Below are 27,371 nucleotides of genomic sequence, written 5' to 3'. Positions count from 1 at the left end.
AGTGGCTCCTCCAGGCCACAGAGGGTGCTGTACACGGCTGAGCCGCAAGAGAATCAAGGGCTCACGTGACGCGGCCTCCCTGTCTCTTTACTGGATAAACCCCTCTAGGCTGTCCTCTTCGATTTCCAGCCAGTTCTTGTCCATATCTTAATTTTCTATTTGTGAGTAAGTTCCCCTTCCCTTGATGTTTACTTAGTCATGCACACTTCTTCAGCAAACGAGAAAATGAGATGTTTTAGAAGTTCAGGGGCTGAGGTTTCCTCTGAGGAAGGCCTTTTGTGGCACCTAGCTTATAGCAAGCTCAAAGCAAGCTGGGCCTGCTGGAGAATGAACACTATTCCAAACAGCTCAAAACGCCTCTGAAATAATCCCAACTATCGTGTGGGCAAGACGAAGGCACCGGTGGGAATTATGAAAAATTCACCCAAGTGACAGTTGGCAAAATCCTTCCCTTTAAGACAAAGCGCTCACGGCCTTTGAGCTCTTACGGGGTGAGTGTTAATCAGGTGGAAAGATGGTGCACAGTTCAAATTAAACCAAAAAACCCATTACATACTATTTTTAAAACTTGTTTGCATTACCTTTCCTTGGATATCAGGTCAGAAGCCGGGCAGTGCTCAGAAGAAAGTGGTAACGTCATGCGTGCATCACTTTGAGATGCAGAGTTTTCTGAGGCAGGTTTTGTACTAGCAAATTCAATAACATATTTCAACATGTCCGGGAGTGGGAACCGAGCCGGGCCCGAGCCGTACTTCACATACCTAGGAGGCAGAGACAATGGTACTCTACTGCCAAGGCTGCCTTGTATTTCCAGGCTCGCTGACAAAAGATCTGTTATTTTCTGAAGAGTCAATGGAAAGGCTTATTCCTAAATGCCACACAATATTTAATACGTTAATCTATAGAGCAAAAAGTTCTCTAACTACAACAGTGAAAAGTGACAATCACCTAAATTTTTACACCTGGCAAAAAGCATTTAAAATGGGCTCTAGTCAAAGCCACGCCAGTGACGCTTCCTCTTGATTCATATCACATTTAGGCTCTTGTCATAAAAGTAAATTCTGTTTCTTAAAGCAAAAGGGATACATTATCATTACTCAAATCTGAAAATAATGCTGGTGAACTAGTATCCAACGGTTTCTTCTCTGCTGCCCTTTAGATCAAGTACTCTGCAATCAGGAAAAATGAGAGAGAGAAATCTGGAAATGGGAAGCAGGTATTGACAAAGGTCAGAGATAAGAAAACGCAAATCTTTCTTCTGCCTGAGTCCTACGTACCCTATTATTCACATACTCATTCAACAGGCCAGGCCAGGAATAAATTATTGAAGATTTCTTTGGGATTAGTAAATAATAAATGCCTTCAATATGTAACCAAAACAACTAATTAATTATTTTAATAATACCCAATGTTCTGCCATTACTAGCACATGCTACACCCAGTAAAGAGATTTACTTCAGTGAATTCTACAGCTCACTGCAGAAGACAGTCTAAATGGTACGTAATTAAGCTGACTCATTGGTACAGATAAACTATAATCCTGGGATTCCATTTATAAAAGGATAGAGTCACTTCACACTTCTCTAAAGGAAGTGAAAAAAGAAACAGGCATAAAACTAGGAAGAAGGAAAATTGTCTGTTTCTATATCAAAAAGGACATTATGAAATAAAAAAAAATATAATACGACTCAAAATCAACCACGTTAGAGGGTATGCAGCAAAGACACTTCAGCTACTAATTGAAAGGAGAATTAGAATGATTTCTCCTGTGGATCTGCCTGCCACAGAGAGTTACAGCTTTCACTGAAAAGGATATTAAATATGTAAAACTAGAAGAACTTTGAAGAACTGTTCCATTCCTTACATTCCTATTTCCTTGGCTTAATTGCAGCTATCAGTTTACCTAAACTCAGCTGGTCTTTCAAGATATACTTTCTCCATGAAGTCTCCCCTCCATATGCCATGCCCCCAAATGCCAAAGGAAGATCTCCCCTCTCTGAACTCCTACAGTACGTGAACTAAACCTCTTGTCTATCCCATAGACATGGTTAACATGTCTTCTTAAGCTTTCAGTGTTTGTTGAAAGAAGTTATTAATACAGCACTGGCTTGGACCAAAAGAAACATCTTCTTACTGGCACTGCAGCATTGATAATCTCATAAGATTTTAAGTCATTCTTTTACATCTGTAACTCTTCTCAGGTTTGCTGCATTTCAACGTGATACTTCTACAAAATTTCAGGAAAAAACTTTCTCTAAGAAACTTATCTTCAATTTTATGACAATCATTTTTCTGTTCTTCTTCTGAATTCCTTTAGACCAACTACTTCATACAATGCAGCACTTGTATTAATTTAGTAGAATCAGAGCAAAAGTAGTTTCAAAAAAGATGTCTACACTGTACACAAGAAATCTTATTTTTAATATTAGAGTACCTTATAGAAGAAATGGTGAACATTTTTATTTTTTAAATAGTAAAAGTAATGCATGCACCTGGTAAGAAAACAATTACAAAAATGTGTAAAACAAACCACAAAAGCCATCCACCCCCATCTCACTTCTACCACCTAATGGTATCCATTAATAGTGTCTTGTATAGATTCCCAGGATTATGTCACACACAGACAAGCAATTTTTAAAAAAATTACCCAAGTAAAATTATCTGAAATTTTAAAAGTCACTTTATTTTAAAAAGAAAGTAGTATCATACTACAGAAAATGCTCCTGTACACTATTTTAAAATCTAAATAAGCCAGAATGCCTTGCTGGTTACTGGAAAATTGAGCATTTTCGAGCTATAATGCATCACGTATATCTGGTTGTATAAACACAGAACTTTCCAATCTTACAAAGTATCACTAAAATCTTAAAAGTAAAATATTGCCACAGGTATAAAGTCCCATAAGTCACTTCCAGGAGTATGTGAGGAATCAATCCCCAGCTTAAGTCTGTATTTAGACAACTAGATTATGGATCATAATACCTCTTGGATAAGTTCTTCCTAAGTGAGAGAGAGGGAGCTGGAGAGGGGCACCTATATGTACAGGGTCTTTCTCGGGCTGGTATGGAAGGTTCTGCCCGTCAGGGAAATTACTGAGCTAGCAATGAAGTGGGTAGAGGTGGGGTGGTAGCAGCAAAAATGCTAAGTAGATAAAGGGGGAAAAGCCACTGACAGTGTACTTATGATTTCCTTCCTGCACATTAAATCAATGGGCTCTCTTCTACTAGAGAGAAATGACAATGACTCCTCCTTAGGAAGTCACATGGCGAGTCCACAGAAACAGTCCTTGCAGAACAGATGAACAAAAAGGGAAAGATCCCTCCACAGGAGAAAGGACTTGGTATGTGTCACAAATACAAGCCTTCAGTTTGAGTCAGCACCACTCTAGAGAGAACACCATTGTTTTACCTTCCCCAGGCACCTCAAAACCACTTTCCCAAGACAAAGCGATTAGAGTTTTGTGGCAGTCACCTCTCCTGTGTTTGTGAAAAAGATAGCAAGGAGAGCAGAAAAAGTAAAGAGCTGTGAAATCAGAACTTGGGTGCCCTTCAGTACACTGCCAATTGTGTGACTTGGGACACTAATGTTCCCTGGGGCTACTATTGCACATCTTACAGTTTCACACTTAGAAACACATTTTTCTTATCTATTTTATAAAATAACACTAGTTAATACTTAAAACTCTGAATTTTTAGACAAAAGCAAATTATCCGATTTGAATATCCTACTCTATCTTTCACATTTCTAAGTACAAAGCTGTCTATGACTTACCTTTCCAGTTTTTGCTGCAGAACTTTTATTTCCTCTTTCAACTTTCGAATACACTCTCTTTTACTTCGAACAAGCTCTTTGCTCCTGTACATGTACCTAAGCAAATAATAATCCCACAAACACAATTTACATTTAAAAACATTAATGACACAAAGTTTCAGCAAACTTGGGATACAAGGAAACTGCCTTAATCAGACAAAGGATATCTAAGAAAACACAGAGCTAACATCATGTTTAATGGTGAAAGACTGAAAGCTTTCCCCTAGTATCAGGAACAACCCAAGAATGCCCACTCTTGCCTCTTCTATTCAATGTTTTACTGGAGGCATAGCCAGTGCAGTAAGGTAAAAAAAAGAAGTAAAAGTCATACAGACAGAAAAGGAAGAAGTAAAGCTGCCTTTAGTTGCAGATAACATGATCATCTACATAGGAAAAGTCAAGGAATCTACGAAAATGCATCAGAACTAACAAGTGAATTTCTTAGTAAGGTCAAAAGATGCAAAGTCAATTTAAAAAGAAAGAGGAAAAAAATCTATTGCATTTCTGTATACTTGTAAAGAACAAACAAAAAGTAAAGTTTTTAAAAAAGCCTTATAATAACATCAAAAGCAATAATTATTTAGGGATAAACAATCGGATATGTTCAAGAACTGTACACAAAAAATTATAAATCACTGTTGAGAGAAATTAGCAAAGACTCAAGTAAATGGAGCTGTACCATATTCATAGATTGAAGGACTAAAAATTGTTAAGATGTCAATTTCCCCAAATTGATCTATAGGTTCAACACAGTCCCAATCAAAATCCTAATAGCTATTAGGGGTTTTGACAGGCTGCTTCTAATATTTAGATAGAAATGGATCAGAATAGCCCAAACAATTTTTTAAAAAGAATAGCAAAGTGGGAGGTTTACACTATCTGATGTCAAGATTTACAATAAAATCACAGTAGTCAGGTGGTTTGTGACCACCTAGAAGGGTGGGATAGGGAGGGTGGGAGAGAGGGAGACGCAAGAGGGAAGAGATATGGGAACATATGTATATGTATAACTGATTCACTTTGTTATAAAGCAGAAACTAACACACCATTGTAAAGCAATTATATTCCAATAAAGATGTTAAAAAAAAATCACAGTAGTCAAGACAATGTAGCACTGGCATAAGATTATACAATAGACAGAATAAAACCTCCAGAAAAAGGCCTACAAATTCAACTAATTTTTGAAAAAAGTACCAAGGTAATTCAATGGGGGAAAAGAGTCTTTTCAGCAAATGATGCTGGAATAATTGGACATCCGCATGCCGCCTTACGCACCCTGCAAAAAAAATCCCCTTACCTCATACCATATATGAAAATGAACTCTAAATGGGTCATAGACATAAACATAAGAGTTAAAATTACAAAATTTCTGGAAAAGTATCGAAGAAAACCTTTGTGACCTTGGGTTGGCAGATTTCTTAATTAGAACACAAAACCCCACAAACTATAAAAGGGCACTTGATACATTAGACTTCATCAAAACCAAAAACCCCTACTCTTCTAAAAATACCAGTAAAGAAATGGAAGAGACAAGTAGAGTTAGAAAATATTTGGATTTGTATCTAAAATATATAAAGAACTCTTACAACTCAGTATGAACACAACCAACCAAATTAAAAAGTGGACAAAAGATATGAACAGACACTTCACCTAAGAAAAATATACAAATGACCATTAATTAAGCACATGAAAATATGGTCAACATTGTTAGTTATCAGGGAACTATAAATCAAAAGAAAAATAAAATCCTACAAACCCAAGAGAATGGCTAAAACTTAAAAGACCGATAATTCCAAGTATTGTTGAGGATTTGGAGCAAATGTTAACTCTCATACACTGCTGATAGGAACGCAAAACTGTACAGCCACTTTAGAAAAGTTTGGTAATTTCTTATAAAGTTAAAAATATACTTTTCATACAACAGCAATCTCACTCCCAGGTATTTTACCCAGAAGCACTAAAAACCACACCAAGACTTCTATGTGAAAGTTCACAGCAGCTTTATTCATAATAGCCTAAAACTGGATACATCTGAAATGTCCATCAACTAGTTGATGGAAAAAATATTGTGGTACCTCCATACAATGTAATACTACTCCATAACATTAAGAAAGAAATCACTGATATATGCAACAACATGGATGAATTCCAAATACATTATTCTAAGTGAAAGATGACGGCCACAAGAGGGCTCATACTGAATATTAATGTCCCTAATTATGACATTCTAAAAATGACAAAAGTACAGGGCCAGAAAACAAGTGGTTGCCTGAAGGTGGAGGGAAGGGACTGACTGCAAAGGGGCACGAGGGAACCTCGTGGGCGATGCAAATGTTCTATATCTATATCACCTTCCGGGTGATGGTGGTATTACTTGGCTGTATACATTCGTTGAAATTCATCAGCTGTACACCTAAGAATGGTAACATTTCTTTGTATGTGAACTATATGTCAATAAAAGAGACTTTAAGAAGATTAAAATTCTATAATGTAAGTCTGTCTAGGATTTTTTTCTTTTTTCAGGAATACAAACAGTATTAAATGAGAAAGAAATACACAGCAGCTACTCCAGATACTGTCCACCAGACAGCAGGGCTTTCACCTGAAGCCTAGCTACTCAAATTGTGGTCCAGAGATCAGAAGCATCAAACAGCATTGCCCTGAGAGCTTCTTAGAAATGCAAACTCTTAGGTCGCAACCTAGATCCACTGAATCCAAATATGTATATTATCAAGAGCTGCAGGTGAGTCCTATGTACAATACACTTAGTATATGCTCACTGCTACTGCTACAACACATTAAGAAGACAATCAACCACAGAACTCACCTGTCCATATAAATGATCTGAGGAAATTCCAGTTTGTTGTGAATTTTCTCTGGCTGACCAAGGGACTGATTGAACTCAAATCTTGAGAGTTCAAAGGTCAACACTGGAGGTAGTTTTGTAAACCAACGCTATGTCAGGCGTAGAAATGCGGGAGAGAAAAGTTAATTTTAGGAAATAGCAACAGCCAGATTTAAACTATCCCTCACCAGACTTTCTTCCTTTGGTAATCAAACTCATACTAGAGTTCTTTTTTTTTTACTCCAAACAGTAAAATGACCACTTAGAATCATGCCTTCTTAGAGAATATGGTTAAACACTTCTCAAGACTCCAAATTTACAAGCCAGTGAACAACATTTCAACTCAACTATCATCCTCAGATATGACGACCCTTAAATATGTGAACTTCACCAAGAATCTACACATCATTCACTGCACCATCAGTATTCAAGAGGTTTAAAACCTGGAGAAAATGGCTAGCCTAACCAAAGAATTAGAAATTGTCCAGAAAGATTAATATGTGTACATATACTATATACTATTTATTTACAGTCTATTAACCATAATTTGAATCCCCTTTATTTCTAAAAAGGAAACTTGAAATAGCTTCATGATTATGAGTTCTGAAGTTTCTGAGAAAATCTCTGGATTCCAAGAATTTACAGATCTCACAAAGGACTTAGTCAAATCAACCTATAATGTTGCCTTGAGTTTCAAGAACAGAAAGCACTAAAATATAAAGAAGATCTCAACTGTCACTGATAGTAGATGAGGAAGAAGCTAAACCCGGAAAGGCATTTCTGTTCAATTCACCTGTATGCCAGAGGTCTGTATGAACAGCTTTAAAATGTTCCCTTTACCAAAGATGCAAATAGCTATATTCCCTCCACATACCCTTGTCAGCATGAGGAGAATCCAGACAGCCTGTCTGGCCACCTCAGAGCTATACCTAAATATGCACAATTTTCTTTTTTTTTTTTTTTTAATAGAGAGGTCCCATTCTTGAATAGAGGTCTCCAGAGGTCTAAGTCGCTAATGAACACTCCTTGCCTTTTGTAAGAGCAAGCATCAGCTCTGCACAGATGGCACAGATGATATGCCTCCCAATCAGGAATTAATACTTTCCTTGGAAAGCTAGGGAGGCAGTAGCTCTCTCCCAGTTCCAACACTGCTCTACAGCTAATACACTTTTAACAAGGCTCAAGTCAGGCTCCCTATTTAATTCAAGAAAGATTTTCTTTCTCTTATAAGTAATTACTGAGTTGGACTCATATAAGGCACAATTCTGTTCAAAATGTATGATGAAAGGAGAATAATGCAAGCTGTGTGGTGTTGGCAATTATGCTACAATGTAACTAATTCTTAACGGGAACTTTGAGATATTAATTACCCTTGCTTGTAATTCCCCCTTTCTTTCCAACCCACAAAAATAAATAAATGAATCTTACATTTAAAAAATTTTAAAGCAAAGGCAGAATTTACAACTGAGAAAAGTAAACACTATAATAGGGAAAATATTCTAAATGGCATACCATAGGAGTTAATCACTGTACTTTTACCCTCCGAAAATATGGAGGCAGTGGTTCTCCCTACTCAGGTACAGGTAGGCTTCAACAGAAAGAGAGAAACTTGATCATACTTAAAACGTCAGAAGCAGCATACAACCTTTATACGATTAACTCAAATTCATACAAGAATTTATTCATCAAATACTAAGACTCACTAACTCTTATCAACTCATGAGAGACTTCAGACTAGTTCAAGTCCTGTTAGTGTAAAGTTATTTAATATGTGATGTGAAAACATTTTGCCCAAAAGCTCAGTCCTATTTAACTGGCTTTGTCTTGGCAAAGCAAATAAAAATATCCAACTCACCTCTTGTCCATATTTCACTGAATGATCGGAAGGAAGCAGCTCAATGTCACCCTCCACCATGGCCCCTTCCAAACATTCGTCTAAGTTGCGATAACCATTTACCTGAAGGGGATACTGGCCGAAGGTCTCATTGTTACAAAAGGGCTTCCCTAGGCAAAGAAACAGATTGCTTTTTAAAAGACATCACTACTGCTATCGAAAGCTTTTTTCCTGGCACCACACAGACAGTATCTTCTTAATTCAGCAACTTGCTGAGAACTGGTTACAAGTATACTTAGCCGGGATGGCTACCTCTAATGAACCAGCGGATCCAGGCATAGATCATTAACAACTGCTAACATCACAAAAAGAAAGACAACCAACTATGCCTCCTAGTCAAAGACTGTCCCACCACCTGTGAGTTAGTCTTGACTAATTAAAAAGCCTTACCTGAATCTGGTCAAACTCTAGATCCAACTATCAAGTTACAAAAAGAGGAGCAAAGAGGAACATGTTAAACTATATCACAGATACGCAAGCAGCAAAATTTTAGACTGTAGAGAATATAAGAGAACAAACAACCTAATTTCTTAAAAAATGTATTTCAAGGAAGAAAGAATGGATGGAAGGGACAGTCTGCAGATTTTGAAAAGAACTTAAAAGACCAATCATAAATGAACCACATTTGCATCCTGATTAAAACAAACTGTAAAAAAGTATACATATGGGGAAGTGTATTTATTTTTACATATGTAAAATTATATATTTATATACACATGAAATTGTAAAACGAATTGGGCGTTTGAACACTTGACTAGTTATATGATATCAAGAAATGCTGTTTTTTGGGAGTGACGGTGGATTGGATTTTTTTTTTTTTGGCCACACGGCATGGCATGCAGAATCTTAGTTCCCTGACCAGGGATTGAACCGATGCCCCCTGCAGTGGAAGCACAGAGTCTTAACCTCTGGACCACCAGGGAAGTCCCTGGATTAGACTGTTTTACAAAGCCTATCAGAGGGGTAAAAGAAGACAGGTGTTAGATGGAGAATGACTGGCCATGTGTCCAACATACAGCTTAGATAAGCCCCTAGAGTAGACACACTTTTGGCAGCCTGACTCAATGAAACCTTGAGATTAGATAAAACAACAGAGAAAACTGATTAACATCAGTGTGTGTCTGACATTAATACCAGATTTAGGCTGTGCAAATATTACACAATTCAATATAGCAACTCTGAGACGAACACTGTGCCCGTTTTACAGATGAAGAGACTGAGGATCCAGGATCTCATGTAATTTGTCCACGATCACACACATACTAAGAGGCAGAACCAGTATTCAGACCTGCATTTGTCTGACTCTCAAGCCATTTCACAGTAATACAGATGTGGTCACAAGTCTAGAATTAACATTTAGAGCAGAGAATTTACCTTCATGAATCCCTTCAGTGAGGAAAGTACCGTAGAATAGCTGCACCATTGGATTTTCAGATTTGTTCCTGGGATTGCTGCTTTTAAAACAAGGAAACAATTCTGTATCATTTGGATCAGATAAGCAATACATTAAGCCAAACCAGCATTCAAAAGCAAAAATAATACATTTTCATCAACCCTCAAAGATCTAAGTATGCTCTAAAATAAGTAACGGATTAGTTCAGTTCAAGAACTCATTGAATAGCCAGGGCATGGAAGCAACCTAAGTTTCCATCGACAGATGAATGGATAAAGAAGATGTGACACATATATAGAATGGAATATTATTCAGCCGTAAAAAGAAATGAAATTGAGTTATTTGTAGTGAGGTGGATGGACCTAGAGTCTGTCATACAGTGAAGCAAGTCAGAAAGAGAAAAACAAATACCATATGGTAACACATCATATATGGAATCTAAAGAAAAAAATAAAATGGTTCTGAAGAACCGAGGGGCAGGACAGGAATAAAGATGCAGATGTAGGGAATGGACTTGAGGACACGGGGAGGAGGAAGGGTAAGATGGGACGAAGTGACAGAGTGGCATGGACTCATATATACTACCAAAAGAGATAGCTAGTGGGAAGCAGCCGCATAGCACAGGGAGATCAGCTCGGTGCTTTGTGACCACCTAGAGGGGTGGGATAGGGAGGGTGGGAGGGAGACGCAAGAGGGAGGCAATATGGGGATATATGTATATGTATAACTGATTCACTTTGTTATAAAGCAGAAACTAGCACACCATTGTAAAGCCATTATACTCCAATAAAGATGTTAAAGAAAATTAAAAAACAAAAAAACCCCTCATTAAACAAGTATATACCCAGCACTGTACCAAATTCTGGAGACACAAAGGCAATACAGGCATGATCCCTGGCCTTACAGAACTGCAAGTCTAACAGGGGAGTCATACATGCAAATACATGTGTGTGTGTACATTCAATATATACATCTATATCCAGTGACAGAAATATATAAGGTATAGAAGTCATATAAAGGTAAGAATGAACCCTCTTGTTCAGTTTTCCAAATGAATATGAAAATGTTTTCCTGGTGGCACAATAGAGATGGAACGAAAACAGCCTATTTCTATAAGCCTATCTTAAATTAACTATGTAAGATGCTATTTGGAAAGCTGTTTTATGAGTTTAAAAAAAAAACTTAGGAAGCAAGTATCTCTGCATCTGTATTTGGCAAGGGCTATTTATATTCTTTGCTTTGAATTTTACTTCTGTCAGTGATTGAAATAATTAAATTAAATGTATTCATATTATACCTCCATTCTCACATCAAGGATTGATTTCTATCTTTCAATACTTTTACAGCACAGGTGATGACTTTTAAAAAGTTAACAGTTATGACCCTTTTAGAAAAAAAGTTACAGATTAATATGATTATCTACAGGGGGAAAACCAAGGGCAAGGGGGATAAACAATGACAAATATGAGTGGTTACCCCACAGGGTTTGGTAAAAATCAGCAATTTCTACTTGAGAAGAAGAATTTCCCCCCAAATCATAATTCTCACTGGCCCGCTGTGAGTAGGAAGGATGTACAAACAAATCCTCAACACTCACTTAACATTAACAGCTAGCTGGAATGCGTCCTCTAGCCAATCCAGGAGCTTGTGTGTGAATTCACTCACATCTTGCTGTAACAGACGCACAAATTGCATGAGTTAGACCCAACAGTATACTTAGGGAAATGAAAATATGCCCTTATCCCACCAATGGTTAAGATTCTATTACTACAAAGGACTTCTTTTTTAGGTCCAAATGTCGTGAAGATACAAGGAACATTGGAACCCAGCTGCTGCAGACAACACACAAGACCCATTGGGCGATTTCTGATTAGAAGGAAATGGGAACACTACCCCTTCCAGCCACATCTATTTGTAACAAACTAACAAAATCTTCCAGTTAGGCCTTGAAAAAAAGGTCCAAAGAACAGACTGAAGTTCTCTAGAACAATATGAGATCTGAATGGAGAAAGGAAAGCTTTATGAAATGTTTTGAGAATTTTGTAGAACTGCAGGACCTTTAGACAAATAGATAAAAAATGTAATTTTATGAAGAAGAAGCTGCTCTAATAGTGATAGCTTTGATCTGAATAAGAGGTAGGGAAAGGAACGTACTAGAGTCTAGAAGAGAAAGACTGCTCAGAAAAGCTACTGAACTCAGGTTTAGATCGTTTTAAAAATAGGATTTCTATTTGGGCCATCCCAAGACAAAGGTGCAGACAAAGGACAGACTTTCCTTTTCTCGGTGACCCTCTGCCATGATTTACTGAGATATTTTCCAATCTCCTCCTTTCTACTTCAACAGCCCCTGGAAAATTCTATTCTTTCTACTATTTTTTCCTTTAAAACAGCCAGCCTCCCCCACACAACACGTACATGCACACACTTTTTTTTACTTGTTCCTTAGGCATTACAAAGGGCAAAAGCAGGCACCCGGAGTCCTGCATAGTCACGTTCGTAGCTTATTACACAGCTGAAACAAGGCAACATCACAGTAGTAGTAACAAGGCATCATTGCAAACTCCAGAGTCGAGGGAAAGAACGAGGACTATGGGCTTCCTGTACCTGCTGCTCCTCAGGCGATCGGAATGCTCCCTTTAAGAGGTCCAGGGCTGCTGAAGGGTCTACAAACTTGCGATTTGATCCCATCATCAGAGCAAACAAATACTGAAGCTCCTGCATAAACACGATATTTCTCTTTTCCTGCAGGAAAGATAGCGATGTGTACTCTTATGACCTCATATTTGGAAAATTTGAACACATAAAGAAAAAAGTGGTCAACAATCTCTAATTTATATTTACAAAGTTCTAGATTGGAATCAGGTCTCAAACTGTTATAGGTACTCTGATAAAGTCTGTGTAGGGGACTGCCCTAAACTCGAGAATATCTATGTAGAAGCCAGAGAGAGAATAATGTCAGAAAGCAAAAGTGTTTATTTTCTAAAACCGCTGCCATCCCTCCTTTTGGGAAAGGCATCACCAAGGGAAATCCTGGGAAGGGTTAGATCTCAGCAGGAGGCTATATCCTTTGGCAAGAGTGGACTAAAGACTCTTCTAAGAAGGCCCAGGCCTCCCGGCATGATGTCATCCACTCGCATCCCTCAGCGCAAGCGACTAAAGGAGCCTGGAGAAGGCGCAGACAGACAGGGGTTTCTAAATCTCCCACCCAGAGGCAGAAAAGCTGAGGCCATCAGGGTGACCTGCCCCTTTCTTAGAACTGTTTTCCTAATTTTATTCCTGCTTAACTTTACATTATTTCTTGTCACAAAGAAAGAAAAAGAGCCATTTGGAAATGAAAACAAATGTTGCACAAGCCAAAGAGCATCACAGTAACCAGCTTTAACCAAAATTAAAAGGCCTTTGGGAAGAATGGGACTAAACAACAGTGAAGATTCCTTGACACCAATTTACCGTGTGACTTGGACAATTTTCAAGTACGTTCTGTGGTAGGCTATAGCTGAGGACAAGTCTTCGGAATTCAGGCAATTGAAACAGAGACTGAAATAAAGAAATGGATTAATAGCCTTTCTTTCAAAATAACTGCAGCAAAAAAATATTTTTTACCTTAAAAGTATGTATAACTGTCAACCTAGTAATTCTACTATGTCTAAGGAAATAATAATGGCTACACATAAAAATTTCACCAAAAGGATGTTAATCCTTTTAGGAAAAAACTAGAAAAAACATAATGGCTAGCAGGAAAAGATTAAATAAACTACAGTACATCTGTATAACGGATTATTATATAGTCATTAAAATAATACTGTAGAAACAATGCTTTCATAGAAGGACAACTACACAGTAAAAATGAGTGATCAAGAGCTACATGTATCAACACAGATGTATCTCAGAAATATTCTGTGTGAGAAAAAGGTGTAGAAAGATAGAGTATTATATTGTTCATAAGAAGTTTAATCATATAAAACAACATGATACACTGTTTAGGGTTACATACACCTGTGGTTGTATCTGTGTGAAGGGGGTGGTGGTATGACGGGCGATGGGTACAATGGGGACTTAACAGTACAGGGATTTGAAACATTTCTTTCTAAAGCTTTACTATTCTCCACTCTTTGCCTTAAATACTGTATTTTAAGAAATTTTAACAGATATCTCTGGCTAGCAGAATTAGGGAAAGGAATTCCTTTTTACTGTTTGTAAATCATACATTTTTCCAACTACGAATATCTTTTGAAAGTTAATGTTTTAAAAAATCTCTTTATGGGCTTCCCTGGTGGCGCAGTGGTTGGGAGTCCCCCTGCCCATGCAGGGGACACGGGTTTGTGCCCCGGTCTGGGAGGATCCCACATGACGCAGAGTGGCTGCTGGGTCCGTGAGCCATGGCCGCTGAGCCTGCGCATCCGGAGCCTATGCTCCGCAACGGGAGAGGCCACAACAGTGAGAGGCCCGCGAACAGCAAAAAAAAAACCCCTTGTATGAATATAACTCCTCATCCCAACATAATCCTCAGATGAAAAGCCCTCCAGCCCACAGACTGGAACTCTTGAAGCAGCATCCTGGGTGGACTATAAGCCTCCGACTTCCCCCACTCCACGGCAAGCTCTACCGGGATTCAGCCAATAGGAGGAGTGTACACCTGGACTGGGAACTTACGTCGGGTTAGGATGTGATACCAAAGTTCTATCTGGAGCCGGGGCTGGGATGCTCAGCTCTACAAGCAGCCCCATCTCTTCTCTTCCCACCTCCCATGTCTACCTAGCGCATCTCCATTCCTCCTGGTTTCATCCCTACTCGGCTGACTATCCCGTAACATGTTCCAGCACTTCTGGTCTACCTTGAGAAAACTGGCCTTACGTTCTCAAGTCCCTTCACTCCACTTCCTCACCTTCACCAAAATCTGGCTTTTCCCAAAGATGCTATTATTCTTAAAAACTACAACAGTGTGAGCTGATGTTACTCATTTCCCAAACCAATATCAACTTGATCCTCCAACATCTGCTTCTTCTCCTGTAGTCTCTGTATCACTAATTACATCCTCCTCCTCCAGGCATCAAAGTTTAGAACTTCAGAATAATCGTTGACTCCTTTCCCTTTATCAACCATTTACATCCAGTAAGAAGTCCCTTGCACTCTGCCTCTGGGGCACTATTTTATTCATAACCACCTCCTCTCTCAGTCCCTATCACCTGCTCTAATCAAACTCCCATCACTGCTCACCTGGATCACGGCACATCGTCTCCCTGCCTCTAGAACCTCCTCTGTATCAGCCCACTCTCCACACAGCTCCTTCTAACTATCTTTCTAATGTAACCAAAATAAAGCACCTGATTCACTGAAGACTGTCATATGCTGAGAGCTCTGCCATCCTTACTCGGTGACTTTGGTCAGTACCCAATCCACAGGACATCCTGTCAGCTCTGCCTTGGGAATAAATCAAGATTCCAACCTCTTCTCTATTTCCACGGCTACCAGCCTGGTCCAGGGCAGCACGGCCTCTCAGTGATGACTGCAGCGGCCCCCTTCATAGGTCTCTCCACTTGTATCCGCGCCCCTCCATTCTGCTCTCCTCACAGTGGCCCAAGGGAGCCTTTTAAAACTCGAGTCAGAGTCCATTACTCCTCTGCTCAGAACCCTCATGACTCCCCATCTCACTCAGAGCAAAAGACAAGTTACCTCTCCAGCCCCACCTCCAGTGATCCTTGCTTCCGCTCCTAGCATTCCTGCCACTCGGGACTCTGATGTCCTGTGAACACGCCAAGCTCACTCCCACCTTGTGGCCATTGTTTGGTGCTTCCCCTTCTATATGGAATGCTCTCCCCCGACAGTCGCCTGGCTCACTCCCTCGCCTGCTGCGTCCAGGGCAACTGCTCCAATCTCATCCCCTCACGCGGCCTAACCTAACATCGTAGTTTATGTTGGAACCTGCTCCCGTCCCTCCTGCGGCAATTCCAATCTCCCATACCCTGCTCTCTTTTCTATCACACTGACCAGAGTTTAACATACTATATAAACATCTATGTAGTTAACTAGTTAGTTTTTCAACTATTTATTGATTCCTATTTCAACTATTTATTTTCTATTTATTGTTCCTTGTCTGTCTTGCCTCACAAGAATCTAAATCCCTAAGGGCAAGTCTCTGTCTTGGTTTGGTTCACTCCTATATCTCAAGGGCTTAGAACAGTGCTAGGCACACAGCAGGAGTCCAATTCACATTTTCTGAGGGAACACAGGTACTTTTGTTCAGCCGAGGGACCCCCCCCCCCCGGCTCCCATGAGCATCTTACGTCTCATGACCTATTCCTCCACTCCATCTCTACATACCCAGGATATGTCAATACTGGAAACACTGCCGCTTCTCAGATCACAAATTCAGAAAAACCTCCTCTTGAACCATAACCTGTCTTCTGGCTCATTTGTTCAATGACCCACAGGACACCTGTACTTTGACGTCATCAGGAACCCAAGCAAACAGACCTCTTTCCTGTCCTCCCTTTCTGTCTTCATTTCTCCCTCTCCCCAGCTTTGATTCCGTGGTCTCTACCCATCTTTCATTAAATTCTCAAACTGCTCTTTTTTTTTGAAACAATCTCTTAGTTTTTATTTATTTATGTATTTATTTATTTGGTTGCACTAGGTCTTAGTTGCAGCATGTAGGCTCCTTAGCTATGGTATGCGAACTCCTAGTTGCAGCATGCATGTGGGATCTAGTTCCCCAGACCAGGGATTGAACCCGGACCCCCTGCTTTGGGAGCGCGGAGTCTCATCCACTGCGCTGTGCCACCAGGGAAGTCCCTCAAACTGCTCTTTTGTCCTTTCACCATACCCAGCAAATCCTCCAACTTAAATGAATTTAATTTTCCACTTAAGCGTTTTGGAGAACTGCTAAGAGAAGTAGTCCCGATCAAACAGGACATGTGGGTACCACTATACATTTAAGGTCTACAACCTCAAGGAGACCTTCACATTTTCAGAAATCCTACCACTGTATTCTGGCGCCAACTGGTTTCCCGCTGTTTACAACAACCATTTAAACTTTCACTCCCTTTAAAACCTGATTCTGTCACTCTTGCACTCTGCCTCAAAAAATGGCTGCTTATTTCAGAGGAAAAAACGACTACTAGGAACTATTTCCACTTTAACTGGCAGTCATCATTTCCTCCTTGTCCTCTCCCCTGTTACCCTCTTGCCCTCTTGCTGTCGGAGGCCAAGCCCTCCCCACACGCCCTGCTCTCTGTCCTGTCCTCCCATGCTTTCTCAGAAGCCTTTCTCAGTCATCCCCTCCATAGGCTCGCTCCTTTCACCATCTCTCACAGGAGGGAAGTGAATCCAGGGAAGGGTCTCGGTCTCAATCTCAATCTCTCCCTCTCTCTCAAAAGGAAAGAACTGACTCGTGTCCCTCATTCCCCAAGACCTTCCTACATCCTATTCTTAATGCAGAGGCCAGTGAGCCTCTTAAAATGGAAGTAGGATCGCAGCACTTGTCTGCTCCAAACCTTCCAATACTTTCCCACCTCACGTGATTCCTGAACCCTCATCGTGACTCCACGCTCCCCCTCCCCCGCCCCGCCTCCACCACCTCCCTGCACTCACAGCTGTCTGTTCCCCCTCCTCGGTCACTCAATTCCAGCCTTCTCCCTATTTCTCAGCTCCTGACCTGAGTCTCTGAACTTGCTGTTCCCTGTCTGCAGTGTCCTCTATATAATTATATGAAACATTCTTCATGGAACTACATGGCTCATTCCCTCGCCTAAGTCAGGCCTCTACTCAGATGCCCGCCTTAGCAGAAAGGCCATATGTAACCCCCCTATATAAACAGCACCCCTTCCCTCTCTAGCTGAACCCGTTCTAGCCCCTCTTGCCCCCATTCATTCATCTTTATAGCACTTACTGCCATCTGATATATATTTTGTTTCCTGTCGGTCCCACTCTTTTCCAAGTAAACTCCATGGGAGTTAGGGCTTTGTTTTATCCACTGCTGTTTCCCCAGTGCTAAAACAGTCCAGGCACAGAGTAAGCTGAAGGAACCCATGGATTTTATGTGTGTAAACGGAGGGTTCCATTTTTGGCTAAGCAGCTGGGTCGGTGTCAAGTACTGTGAAGGAGAAGCCGGCAGGGCAGGATCAAGTGCTACACTGCAGCCACGTTAAGTTTAAGAGGCAACACGCTCCCCAGGGGAATTCATCCTCTAGCTTGGGTTTATCACCATCTACATGCTACTGATTCCCAGAACTATATCTGCAGCCCAGATCTTTTTACTGAACAACAGATTCACATAGATAACTGCCTACACGGTATCTCCACGTGGACCCTCAAACTCAGCATGTATAAAACGAACTGAAATCCCGCGTTTAACACTCACGCAAATTATTCCTCCTCCAGTGTTAAATGGCACTATCGTCCACCTGGTACCTCAAGCTAGAAACCTTGCAGTCTTTCTCAGCCCCTCCTGCACATATCCCTACCCGGTTGTTTATCAAATCCTATAGATCTGATCTCCTAAATACCTCGTGAATGCTTTGACTCCTCCCTTCCATGGCTTATGCCACTTCTCTGTTCCAGGCCACCATCATTTCCTTCCTGCCTGGTCATTTATGATAGCCTCCCAAAGACTGATTTCTCCTTATTAGCTCTTGCTCTGCTGTAATACAGCATTCACCAAAACACCTCCTCAACCTATTTATAACCACAGAAGATTCTGTTTTCAGTACTGACCAAGTTAGACACAAGAGCATCTAGGTCGAAAACACAAGAAAGCAACCAAAACACAATAATGCCATGGGGAAAACCCTCCAGTTTTATTTATCTGTTTCCTTTTTTTTAAAGCTATGTTTCTCACATTTCAGTTTAATAAATTACAAAATCGTTTCCAGAAGACACAGTTGTCTCTTAATACCATACCTGAATAACAGCACTAAACCAACATGTATTGCCAACATTTTTCAGCCCAACGGGCCAACCATCAACTCGCCTCCAGTCATTGGGATTGGGATTTTCTCCCCAGACTTCACAGCGTTTTCTCTTTGAGCGTTTAGTTTCTGCAGAGGTTGCCTCGTGCATCCTATATTGTGCCAACGTATCACACATCAAAAAAGAAAAGAGTTAAACAACAATCTACTGTATGGAGGATGCAGGTAAGCTTTCACAGGTAACTCAAAATGCCAGATACACTATTTACTGGGTAACCACTGGCTATATAATAACTATAAGGTTGCAATATAAGTGAAAAGGTTTAAACATCGAGTTGTTAATCCTGCCATAACAGAGATTATTACTAACAAGGGCCCTGATGGAACTGAGTTGAGACTCAAGACTATTTATGGCTACCATATTAAAAGTTTTACATTTCAACAATAGTGCCTTATCTCAGCCCTTGCCATTGAAAGAGGCAAGAGAGACACTCTGCTAAAGATGAGAGCCTCGAAATTGCTTAGCACACAAACCATGGCCCTATGTTTCCCTGAAAGAAACAACCTGGCAGTATGAGGGGATAAACGTGTCTGGAAACTGACTGGGCACCACTGGAACTGGGTATCTGTGAACAATACCAGACAAGCACCAAATCAGTACCAATTCAAAACATATATCCTCCTAGTCCTAGGGGAGCTGAGTGATAACTTTCATTTTCAATAGCCAACAACAAAACATTCAAAGTTTACAAAGGCTCAAAGTTAATAAAGAGAATACATATTTATCGGATATTTGCCCTAGGCAGTTTTTTCCCACGAGCAAATGTGAACTACAAAACCTTGCAGGCTTCTACTCAAAGACCACAGGCTGCAATAAGACCCTTATCATATTTAGCTTCTTCAAAAGTGAACCAAAGAGTAAGTAAGCGAATGTGAATTTAAATTTTCTCATAAAAGAGATTTCATTTAGGTGCAATTAAAGAAGCTTGGCAGAACTGTTTCACAGAGATACTGCCTTTGACCTACACACTAATGTGCAGAGCAAAGACTATAAGTTAAATCAATAACCTGTTAAGATCTCTTCCATCAGCTTGAATTTTGGGGGACTCCAGCAGACTCAAAGCAATGGCGGCCTGAAGATCATCTTTGTTATCATGAGTAAGGTCTATTACTTCTGTAAGATAAATAGAAATTTAATTAGTCTACATGCAGGAAACATTGCCTTTCTGTTTGTATTGTAGGAAAAAAGGTAAAAGCATTCACAAAATTAGATACACTCCCTAACTCTCAATACAATGGCTCTTCTGTGTAAAAACAACTTTATTACTCTATGCTAGAATCAAATGAATAACTTACAGCTACACTGTAACCTTATGATTAGCTAACAGTACAGTAATAACAAGCTGCTAAAATGCAATGAGTCAAATACCCCCTTTTGCAGCCTTACTTCACAGAGTCAGAAATATATCCCGTACCTGTAGGTTAAACAGTCTCTTTACTTACCATTGTAAACTATCAGCTAAAAGTTGAACATTCAAAGAATGGATACTTTCAATCTCACACAAACTATTCTAGAGAACAGAGGATATACTCCTCAACTCATTTTACGAAGTCAGCATAACACCTTCGTATATCACAAACCAATCAAGAACAGTAAGAGAGAGGAAAAATGACAAACTCACGCATGATCACAGATGCAAAGAGCCTGAACAAAAGCAAACAGAATCCTGCTAACACACCAAAAAAGATTATATATTAAGACCAAGCTGAGTTCACTGTAGGAAGGAAATACTGAGTTAATGTTAGAAAATAGACCAGTAAAATCCACTATCTTAACAGTTAAAGGAAAAAATGATCATCTCAATAGATACAGAAAAAGTATTTTATAACATTCAACCTCCATTAAGGAATAAAAACTCCAGGCCAAGTAGAAAGAGAAAAGAGTATTTTTAGACTGAGAAAGAATATCCATGGAAAGCCCACAGCAAACTTTACACTTAATCGTGAAATGTTACATGCATTTCCTTTAAAACCAAGACTAAGACAAAGATGTCTGTTGTTGAGGGCTTTTATTCACCATGGTTCTGAAAGTTCCAGGCAGTGTGATAACAAAATAAAATAAATTTTTAAAAATAATAAAGATTGCAAAATAAGAAACAAATCTGTCATAATTCACAGATAATGATCCCCTACAAGGGAAACCCAAAATAATCTATAGAAAACAGTTATAATTAATAAGAGATGGTTAACACCATTGTAAAGCAATTATACTCCAATAAAGATGTAAAAAAAAATAAGAGATGGTTAGATAAAAGATCAATGAACAAAAGTTGAATGAATTTCTATATATGAGCAATGAAATACTTAATTTATAAAGGAAAAAAACCACAAAGAACACAAAACAAAAAATCAAGACCTTGTGCTACTGGCATAAGAACTAACATATGGATCGATGGAACAGAATGAGTGGGACTGAACTGACAGTCCAGGAATAAACCTCACAGTTATAGTCAACTGATTTTCAACACAGGTACCAAGACAATTCAATAGGGCAAGAGTGGCTTTTAACCCCTCCTTCCCATCATTTACAAAAAGGAACTCAAAAGTGGATCAAGCCCTCAAGATAAGAGCTAAAACTACAAAACTCTTAGAAGTAAACAGGTATAACTTCATGACCTTGGATTAGACAATGGCATCTTCGAGATGACAATCAAAGCACAAGCAGTGAAAGAAAAGATTGGTAAATCTGACATCGTCAAATAAAAATCTTTGGGCTTCAAAGGACACCATCAGGATAGTGAAAAGACAGCCCACAGAATGAAAGAAAAATTTTGCAAACCATGTATCTAGTAAGGAACCTATATACAGACTACATAAACTCCTGCAACTGAATAATAAAAAGACAAACAGCCCAACTTTAAAAATAGGAAAAGAATTTCATTAGACATTTCACCAAAGAAGATACACAAATGGCCAATCAGCACATGAAAAGATGCTCCACACCATTAGCCATTAAGGAAATGCAAATCAAAGCCACAATGAGATTATCATTTCACACCCACTTGGATGGCTAACTAACAAATGTTGGTGAAGACAGTAGAGAAGTTAGAACCCTGTGTAGTGCTGGTGGGAATGTAAAATGGCGCAGCTGTTGTGGAAGTTAGAAGAATGGAGGCTGGCAGTTCTTCAAAAAGTTAAACATAAAAAGTTTCATGACATTGATTTCTTGGATATGACATCAAAAGCACCAACAAACAAAAACAAAAATCAACAAATGGGACTAAATCAAACTTAAAAACTTTAAAGCATGAAAGGACACAATCAACAGAGTCAAAAGGCAACCTACGGAATAGGAGAAAATAATTGCCAATCATGTATCTGATAAAGGGTTAATATCCAGAGTATATAAACAACAACAAAAAATCAACTAATCTGATTTTAAAATGGGCACAAGGCTTGAAGAGACATTTCTCCAAAGACGATATAATATGGATAACAGACATATGAAAACATGCTCAATGTCACTAATCATCAGAGAAAATGCAAATTAAAACCACTATGTGATAATGCCTCACATCCATTAGAATGGCTATCAAAAAACAAAAACCAGAAAATAACAAGTATTGGCGAGGATGTGGAGAAATTGGAACCCTTTTGCACTGTTGGCAGGATTATAAAATAGTGCAAATGCTACGGGAAACAGTGTGGAGGTTCCCACACTTTTTAAAAAATTAAAAGTGGAACTACCATATCATCGAGCAATCTCACTTCAGGGGATATATCCAAAATGAAAAACCAGGGTCTCAAAGAGCTTTTTGCACATCCACGTTCAAATGGCACTATTCACAAAAGCCAAGAGGTGGAAGCAACCCAAATATCCATTGATGGATAAATGGATAAACAAAATTTGGTATATACATACGATGGAATATTATTCAACCTTAAATAGGAAGGAAATTCTAACGTGCTACAATCTGAATGAACTTTGAAGACATTATGCTAAGTGAAATAAGCCAGCTACTAAAGAACAAATACTGTATGATTCCACTTACATAAGGTACTGAGAGTAGTCAAAATCATAGAAAACAGAAAGTAGAACGGTGGTTGCTAGGAGCTGGGGGATGGGGTAATGGGGAGTTACTGTTTAATGGGTAGAGAGTTTCAGTCCTGCAAGACAAAAAAAGAGTTCTGGAGATGAATGGTGGTGATGGTTGCACAATGACATGAATGTACATAATACCACTGAACTTAAAGATGGTTATGACAGTAACTTTTATGTGATGTGCATTTTACCATAATTTAAAAAATTGAAAAGAAAAAAAAAAGGAAATCCTGTCACATGCCATTGCATGGATGAATATTGAGGACATTATGTTAGGTGAAATAAGCTAGTCACAAAAAAATAAATCCTGTATGATTCCACTTATATGAGGTCCCTAAGGTAGTCAGATTCACAGAAACAGAGAGTAGAAGGCTGTTACTGGGGGCGGGGAGGGAGAAAAGGGTTGTTTAATGGGAATAAAGTTTCAGATTTATAAGATGAAAAAGTTCTAGAGATCTTTTATACAATAATGTGAATATACTTAACACTACTGAACTGTACACTTAAAAATGGTTAAAATGTGGGACTTCCCTAGCGGTTCCGTGGTTAAGACTCTGCTTCCACTGAAGCGGGCAGGGTTCAATCCCTGCTCAGGGAACTAAGACCCAGCATGACACGTGGTGTGGCCAATAAATAAATAAATTAATTAATTAAAATTGATGCCCCCCCCCAAAATATCCATGATGAAAAAATTTTTTTAAAGATTAAAATGTAAATTTTATGTTAATGTGTTTTTTAACTACAATTAAAAAAAAGAATTCCAACTAATAAATTATTAAGTAATGATAGATAAAATACTACCATTTTGAAATCTCCAGTAAAATAAAGAATCTAAGCAATAATCACCAATGGTGGCTGGAAATACTAGGTGGGGAATTTTATGATAAATTAATCAAACTAACAATCTGAACACACTAACAATTTTAACAACACAAAAAGACGGGGACCAGACATTATTTACTTCTTGATACAACAAAATAGAAGAAATACACACAACACTACCTATGACTTTATCATGCCAGATAAGCATCTAAATTAATAGGAAACACAGAGGACATAAAAATCCACTAAAGGATACCACAGGAATGCAGTCATGTGGTATCATGCAAATCCTGTCAAATAAAATCCTGAAACAAAGGACTTTATTTCTTCAAACATTAAACTGCAAGAAAAAAAGAGAGGGGGACTATATAGACAAAAGGGATCTTAAAAAACCATTTCAAACATACTTTAATGTTTTCATTTTATGTGGATCATTATTCTCACAAACCAATTACAAACATATTGTTAGTGAGACAATCAGGGAAATTTCTACACTGGTATTTGATGAGATTAAGAAATTGTTATTAATTTTTAGGTGTGATAATATTGTTGCAGTTATGAAAAAGGAGTCCTGTTTTAGAATTTTTTTTTTAAGTTAAACACAGAATTGTTATATGACCTAGCAATTCCACTCCTAGGTATATATCCCAAAGAATTAAAAACAGATACTCAATGAAATAGAATGGAAAATATGAAAATCTGATATAACACAGAGCTAATACTGTAAATCAGTGGGTAAGTATAGCCTTTTCAATAAAAGGTCCTGAACCAACTGAATAGCTGGAGGAAGTGAGGGGGTGGATCGAACTATGTTTCTATCTTATGGCTTACCAAGATAATCCATTTCAGATGAATTAAAGATTTAAATGTGAAAAGCAAAACATTACAGTTTTAGAAGAAAATATAACAGAATATCCTATAACTTCACAGTGTAGGAGTTCTTAAACAAAAAACACAAACCATAGCAGAAGATTAATAAATGAAAGCTATTTGTTAGTTCGTCACCATAGTGTAAAAACACAAGTCATCAATAAGGAGACGATATCTGCAACACCCAAGTCCAGAAAAATGGGTTAATATCAAGAATATAAGGTCATTATCAATAAGAATATCAAGAATCAATAAAAAGAGGCAAACAAACAGACAAACCGGCAGAAGACATGAAAAGAAACTTCACATGAGGAAACATGAATAGTCAAAAGGGAAAAGATGTTCAATCTCATTATTTAATTTTTAAAAATTCTAATTAAAAACAAGATTATCATTTCATATCAAAAAGACAGGCAACAATTTTACAATCTAACAAATTTGAGAGCAAGAGTTACTCTCAAACCCTGTTAGTGGGAGTATAAATATGTAAAAAAATCACTTTGGGGACTTCCCTGGTGGCACAGTGGCTAAGGCTCCGCACTCCCAATGCAGGGGGCCCAGGTTCGATCCCCGGCCAGGGAAACAGATCCCACATGCATGCCGCAACTAAGAGGTTGTGTGCCACAACTAAGGAGCCCGCCTGCCGCAACTAAAGGAGCCCACAGGCTGCAACTAAGGAGCCTACATGCCGCGACTGAGACACGGCACAACCAAATAAATATTTTTTTAAAAAATCACTTTGGAAAATAATGTCACTAATAATAGCTACTAAGTTGAAGATGAGCACATCTTAATACTCACCAATTACACTGCTAGGCATATACACTAAAGAAACTCTTGCATACATGCACAAGAAACATAAATCAAAAAAGCTCACAGCAGCCTTGTTTACAACAGCAAAAAAAATTCAAAACAACCCCAAAGTCAATCAACAAATATATCAATTCTGTTGTATATTCTGACCAAGAAATACTACACATCAGTCAAAAGAAATAACTACAGGTACAACCAACATGGATGCGTCTAGAAAAGAAAAATGTGGATTGAAAAAGTCACTACGTGCACCGAAAGACATACACAAGAATATTCACAGCAGCATTATTCAGAATAGTTCAAAATTGCCAACAGCTCAAATATCCATTAACACCACCTTGCGCAGCTGATAGATCCCTCCTCCTGGAAGCCTCTTTGGCCTCCATAGCACCACTCTCCTGGTCTTCCTCCTACTCCCCTGCCCCCCGCCCAGACATCTCAACACTGGAAGATCTACTGCTGAGTCACTGAACCTTTCCTGTTTTCTACACCCACTCCCTTGGAGAGCTCATCCCTTCTCATAACTTTAAGTACCATTTACAGGTTTATGAATCCAGGTTTTATCCACCTCCAGCCCAGATCTCTCCCTTGAACTGCACAATTGGACCTCCACTGCCTTTTTGATATTCCACCTGGATGTCTAACAGGCATCTCAAACTTAATATTGCCAAAACCGATCTCCTCATTTTCCACCCCAAATCTGCTCCATCTGCAATTATTCCCACGTCAGTTAAGTGCAGCTCCATCCTTTCAGCTCCTTAGGAAACAAACCTGGAGTCATCTTTAACCCCTCTCTCTTTCACAACTCTCAGATCCTTTGTAAGCAAATCATGTAGAGCAAGCACTTGTCACCCTTCCACTACTGCATCCTGGCCCACACCGCCTTCATCTGCAATAGCTTCCTGAGTCGTCCTGGGCTCCCTGCTCTGCCCCACGCTCGCTATTCCCTCCCACACATTCTGTTCTCAACAGAGCAGCCAGAATGATCTTTAGCCAAAGGAAACCCGTTTACAGCATTCCTCTGCACCAAACTCTCCAATGGCTAGTCCTCTTAAGTCAGAGTAAATGCCAAGCAGCTATGAAGGCTCTGCAAGATCTGCCTCCCATTTGTTCCCTCAATGGCCTCATCTCTCACAGGGCAGCAATTCCTGTTTCTTTTGTTCATCTCCAGTGCCTAAAAGAGTGCTTGGCACATAATAGGGGTTCATTAAATAAGTGCTGAATGAATGGAACCATTTAAGCGCTGAGAATTGTGCCTGGCGCCTAGTAATGGCTCAGTAATTAGTCATTATTACTACTATTTCCGAAGGGTTGATGCGATGGAAAGGACACTCACGTAAACTCATCTCTTACTCTCCGCTAGTTCAGAGCGGGACCAAGCCAGGATATACCTACTTGCTAATTCTTCTTTGTTGGCAGCACTGCCCGCTACTTCAGATGGTTCTGTAGCAGCAGTCTCCTGGCTGGGCTCTTTAACTCTTTCATCAGTGAGAAGGCTGACTGCCTGGGTGATGTCACCATTACTGGCCTGAGGGGAGGAAAAAAATAGAAATTTCAAAAGTAAAGCATCACAGCATTTAAAATAAGCAGCAAGTTAGTCTGGGGGTTATAACTCTTACTACCCTGGTGACATACTGAATAAGTCTAGGCATAATTCTAGGGTATAAAGGAGGAAACAGAGTACAGTGGAGGATAGTAGGTCTATTATGCTTAAAGCACTGCCATTAAACTCCTAGTTACAGGAAGGGAGTTGCCATGCTCTGATTTCCCACAACATGCAAACGAGAATGAAATCTCACTGCTTTGGATACTGTGCCGCCTGATTTCACAGAATTACGGCATGATGTATCAAGAAGGGGGCTGGCGATTAACACAGAGATTCTAAGTGAAGTCAGCCCCTACGGTAAAGGTGCCAA

General features: G+C 39.2%; 1 protein-coding gene across 20 annotated transcripts in view; it reads right to left on the bottom strand.

Annotated features, from left to right (window-relative positions):
- USP28 (ubiquitin specific peptidase 28) overlaps positions 1-27,371 on the bottom strand; it is a 56,916-nt gene that overhangs the window by 15,423 nt on the left and 14,122 nt on the right. For 14 of the 20 annotated variants that reach the window (XM_073808189.1, XM_073808179.1, XM_073808180.1 and 11 more), the window contains 11 exons: positions 26,851-26,983; positions 19,917-20,022; positions 18,841-19,000; positions 13,393-13,479; positions 12,547-12,684; positions 11,540-11,613; positions 9,924-10,003; positions 8,511-8,659; positions 6,638-6,765; positions 3,772-3,867; positions 582-761 (listed from right to left, as the gene is read on the bottom strand). In XM_073808189.1, the coding sequence (XP_073664290.1) occupies positions 582-761; positions 3,772-3,867; positions 6,638-6,765; positions 8,511-8,659; positions 9,924-10,003; positions 11,540-11,613; positions 12,547-12,684; positions 13,393-13,479; positions 18,841-19,000; positions 19,917-20,022; positions 26,851-26,983 (1,331 nt within the window). Of the gene's footprint in view, positions 1-581; positions 762-3,771; positions 3,868-6,637; positions 6,766-8,510; positions 8,660-9,923; positions 10,004-11,539; positions 11,614-12,546; positions 12,685-13,392; positions 13,480-18,840; positions 19,001-19,916; positions 20,023-26,850; positions 26,984-27,371 lie in introns of those variants that run through there. The other 6 variants (XM_033862048.2, XM_033862049.2, XM_019941866.3 and 3 more) reach the window with 4 other exon arrangements.

This window comes from Tursiops truncatus, chromosome 8 (genome assembly GCF_011762595.2).
Source record: "Tursiops truncatus isolate mTurTru1 chromosome 8, mTurTru1.mat.Y, whole genome shotgun sequence".
In the NCBI taxonomy this organism is placed as follows: Eukaryota; Metazoa; Chordata; class Mammalia; order Artiodactyla; family Delphinidae; genus Tursiops; species Tursiops truncatus.
Note: the sequence above shows the minus strand (reverse complement) of the source record. Positions and strands in the feature narration are given on the sequence as shown.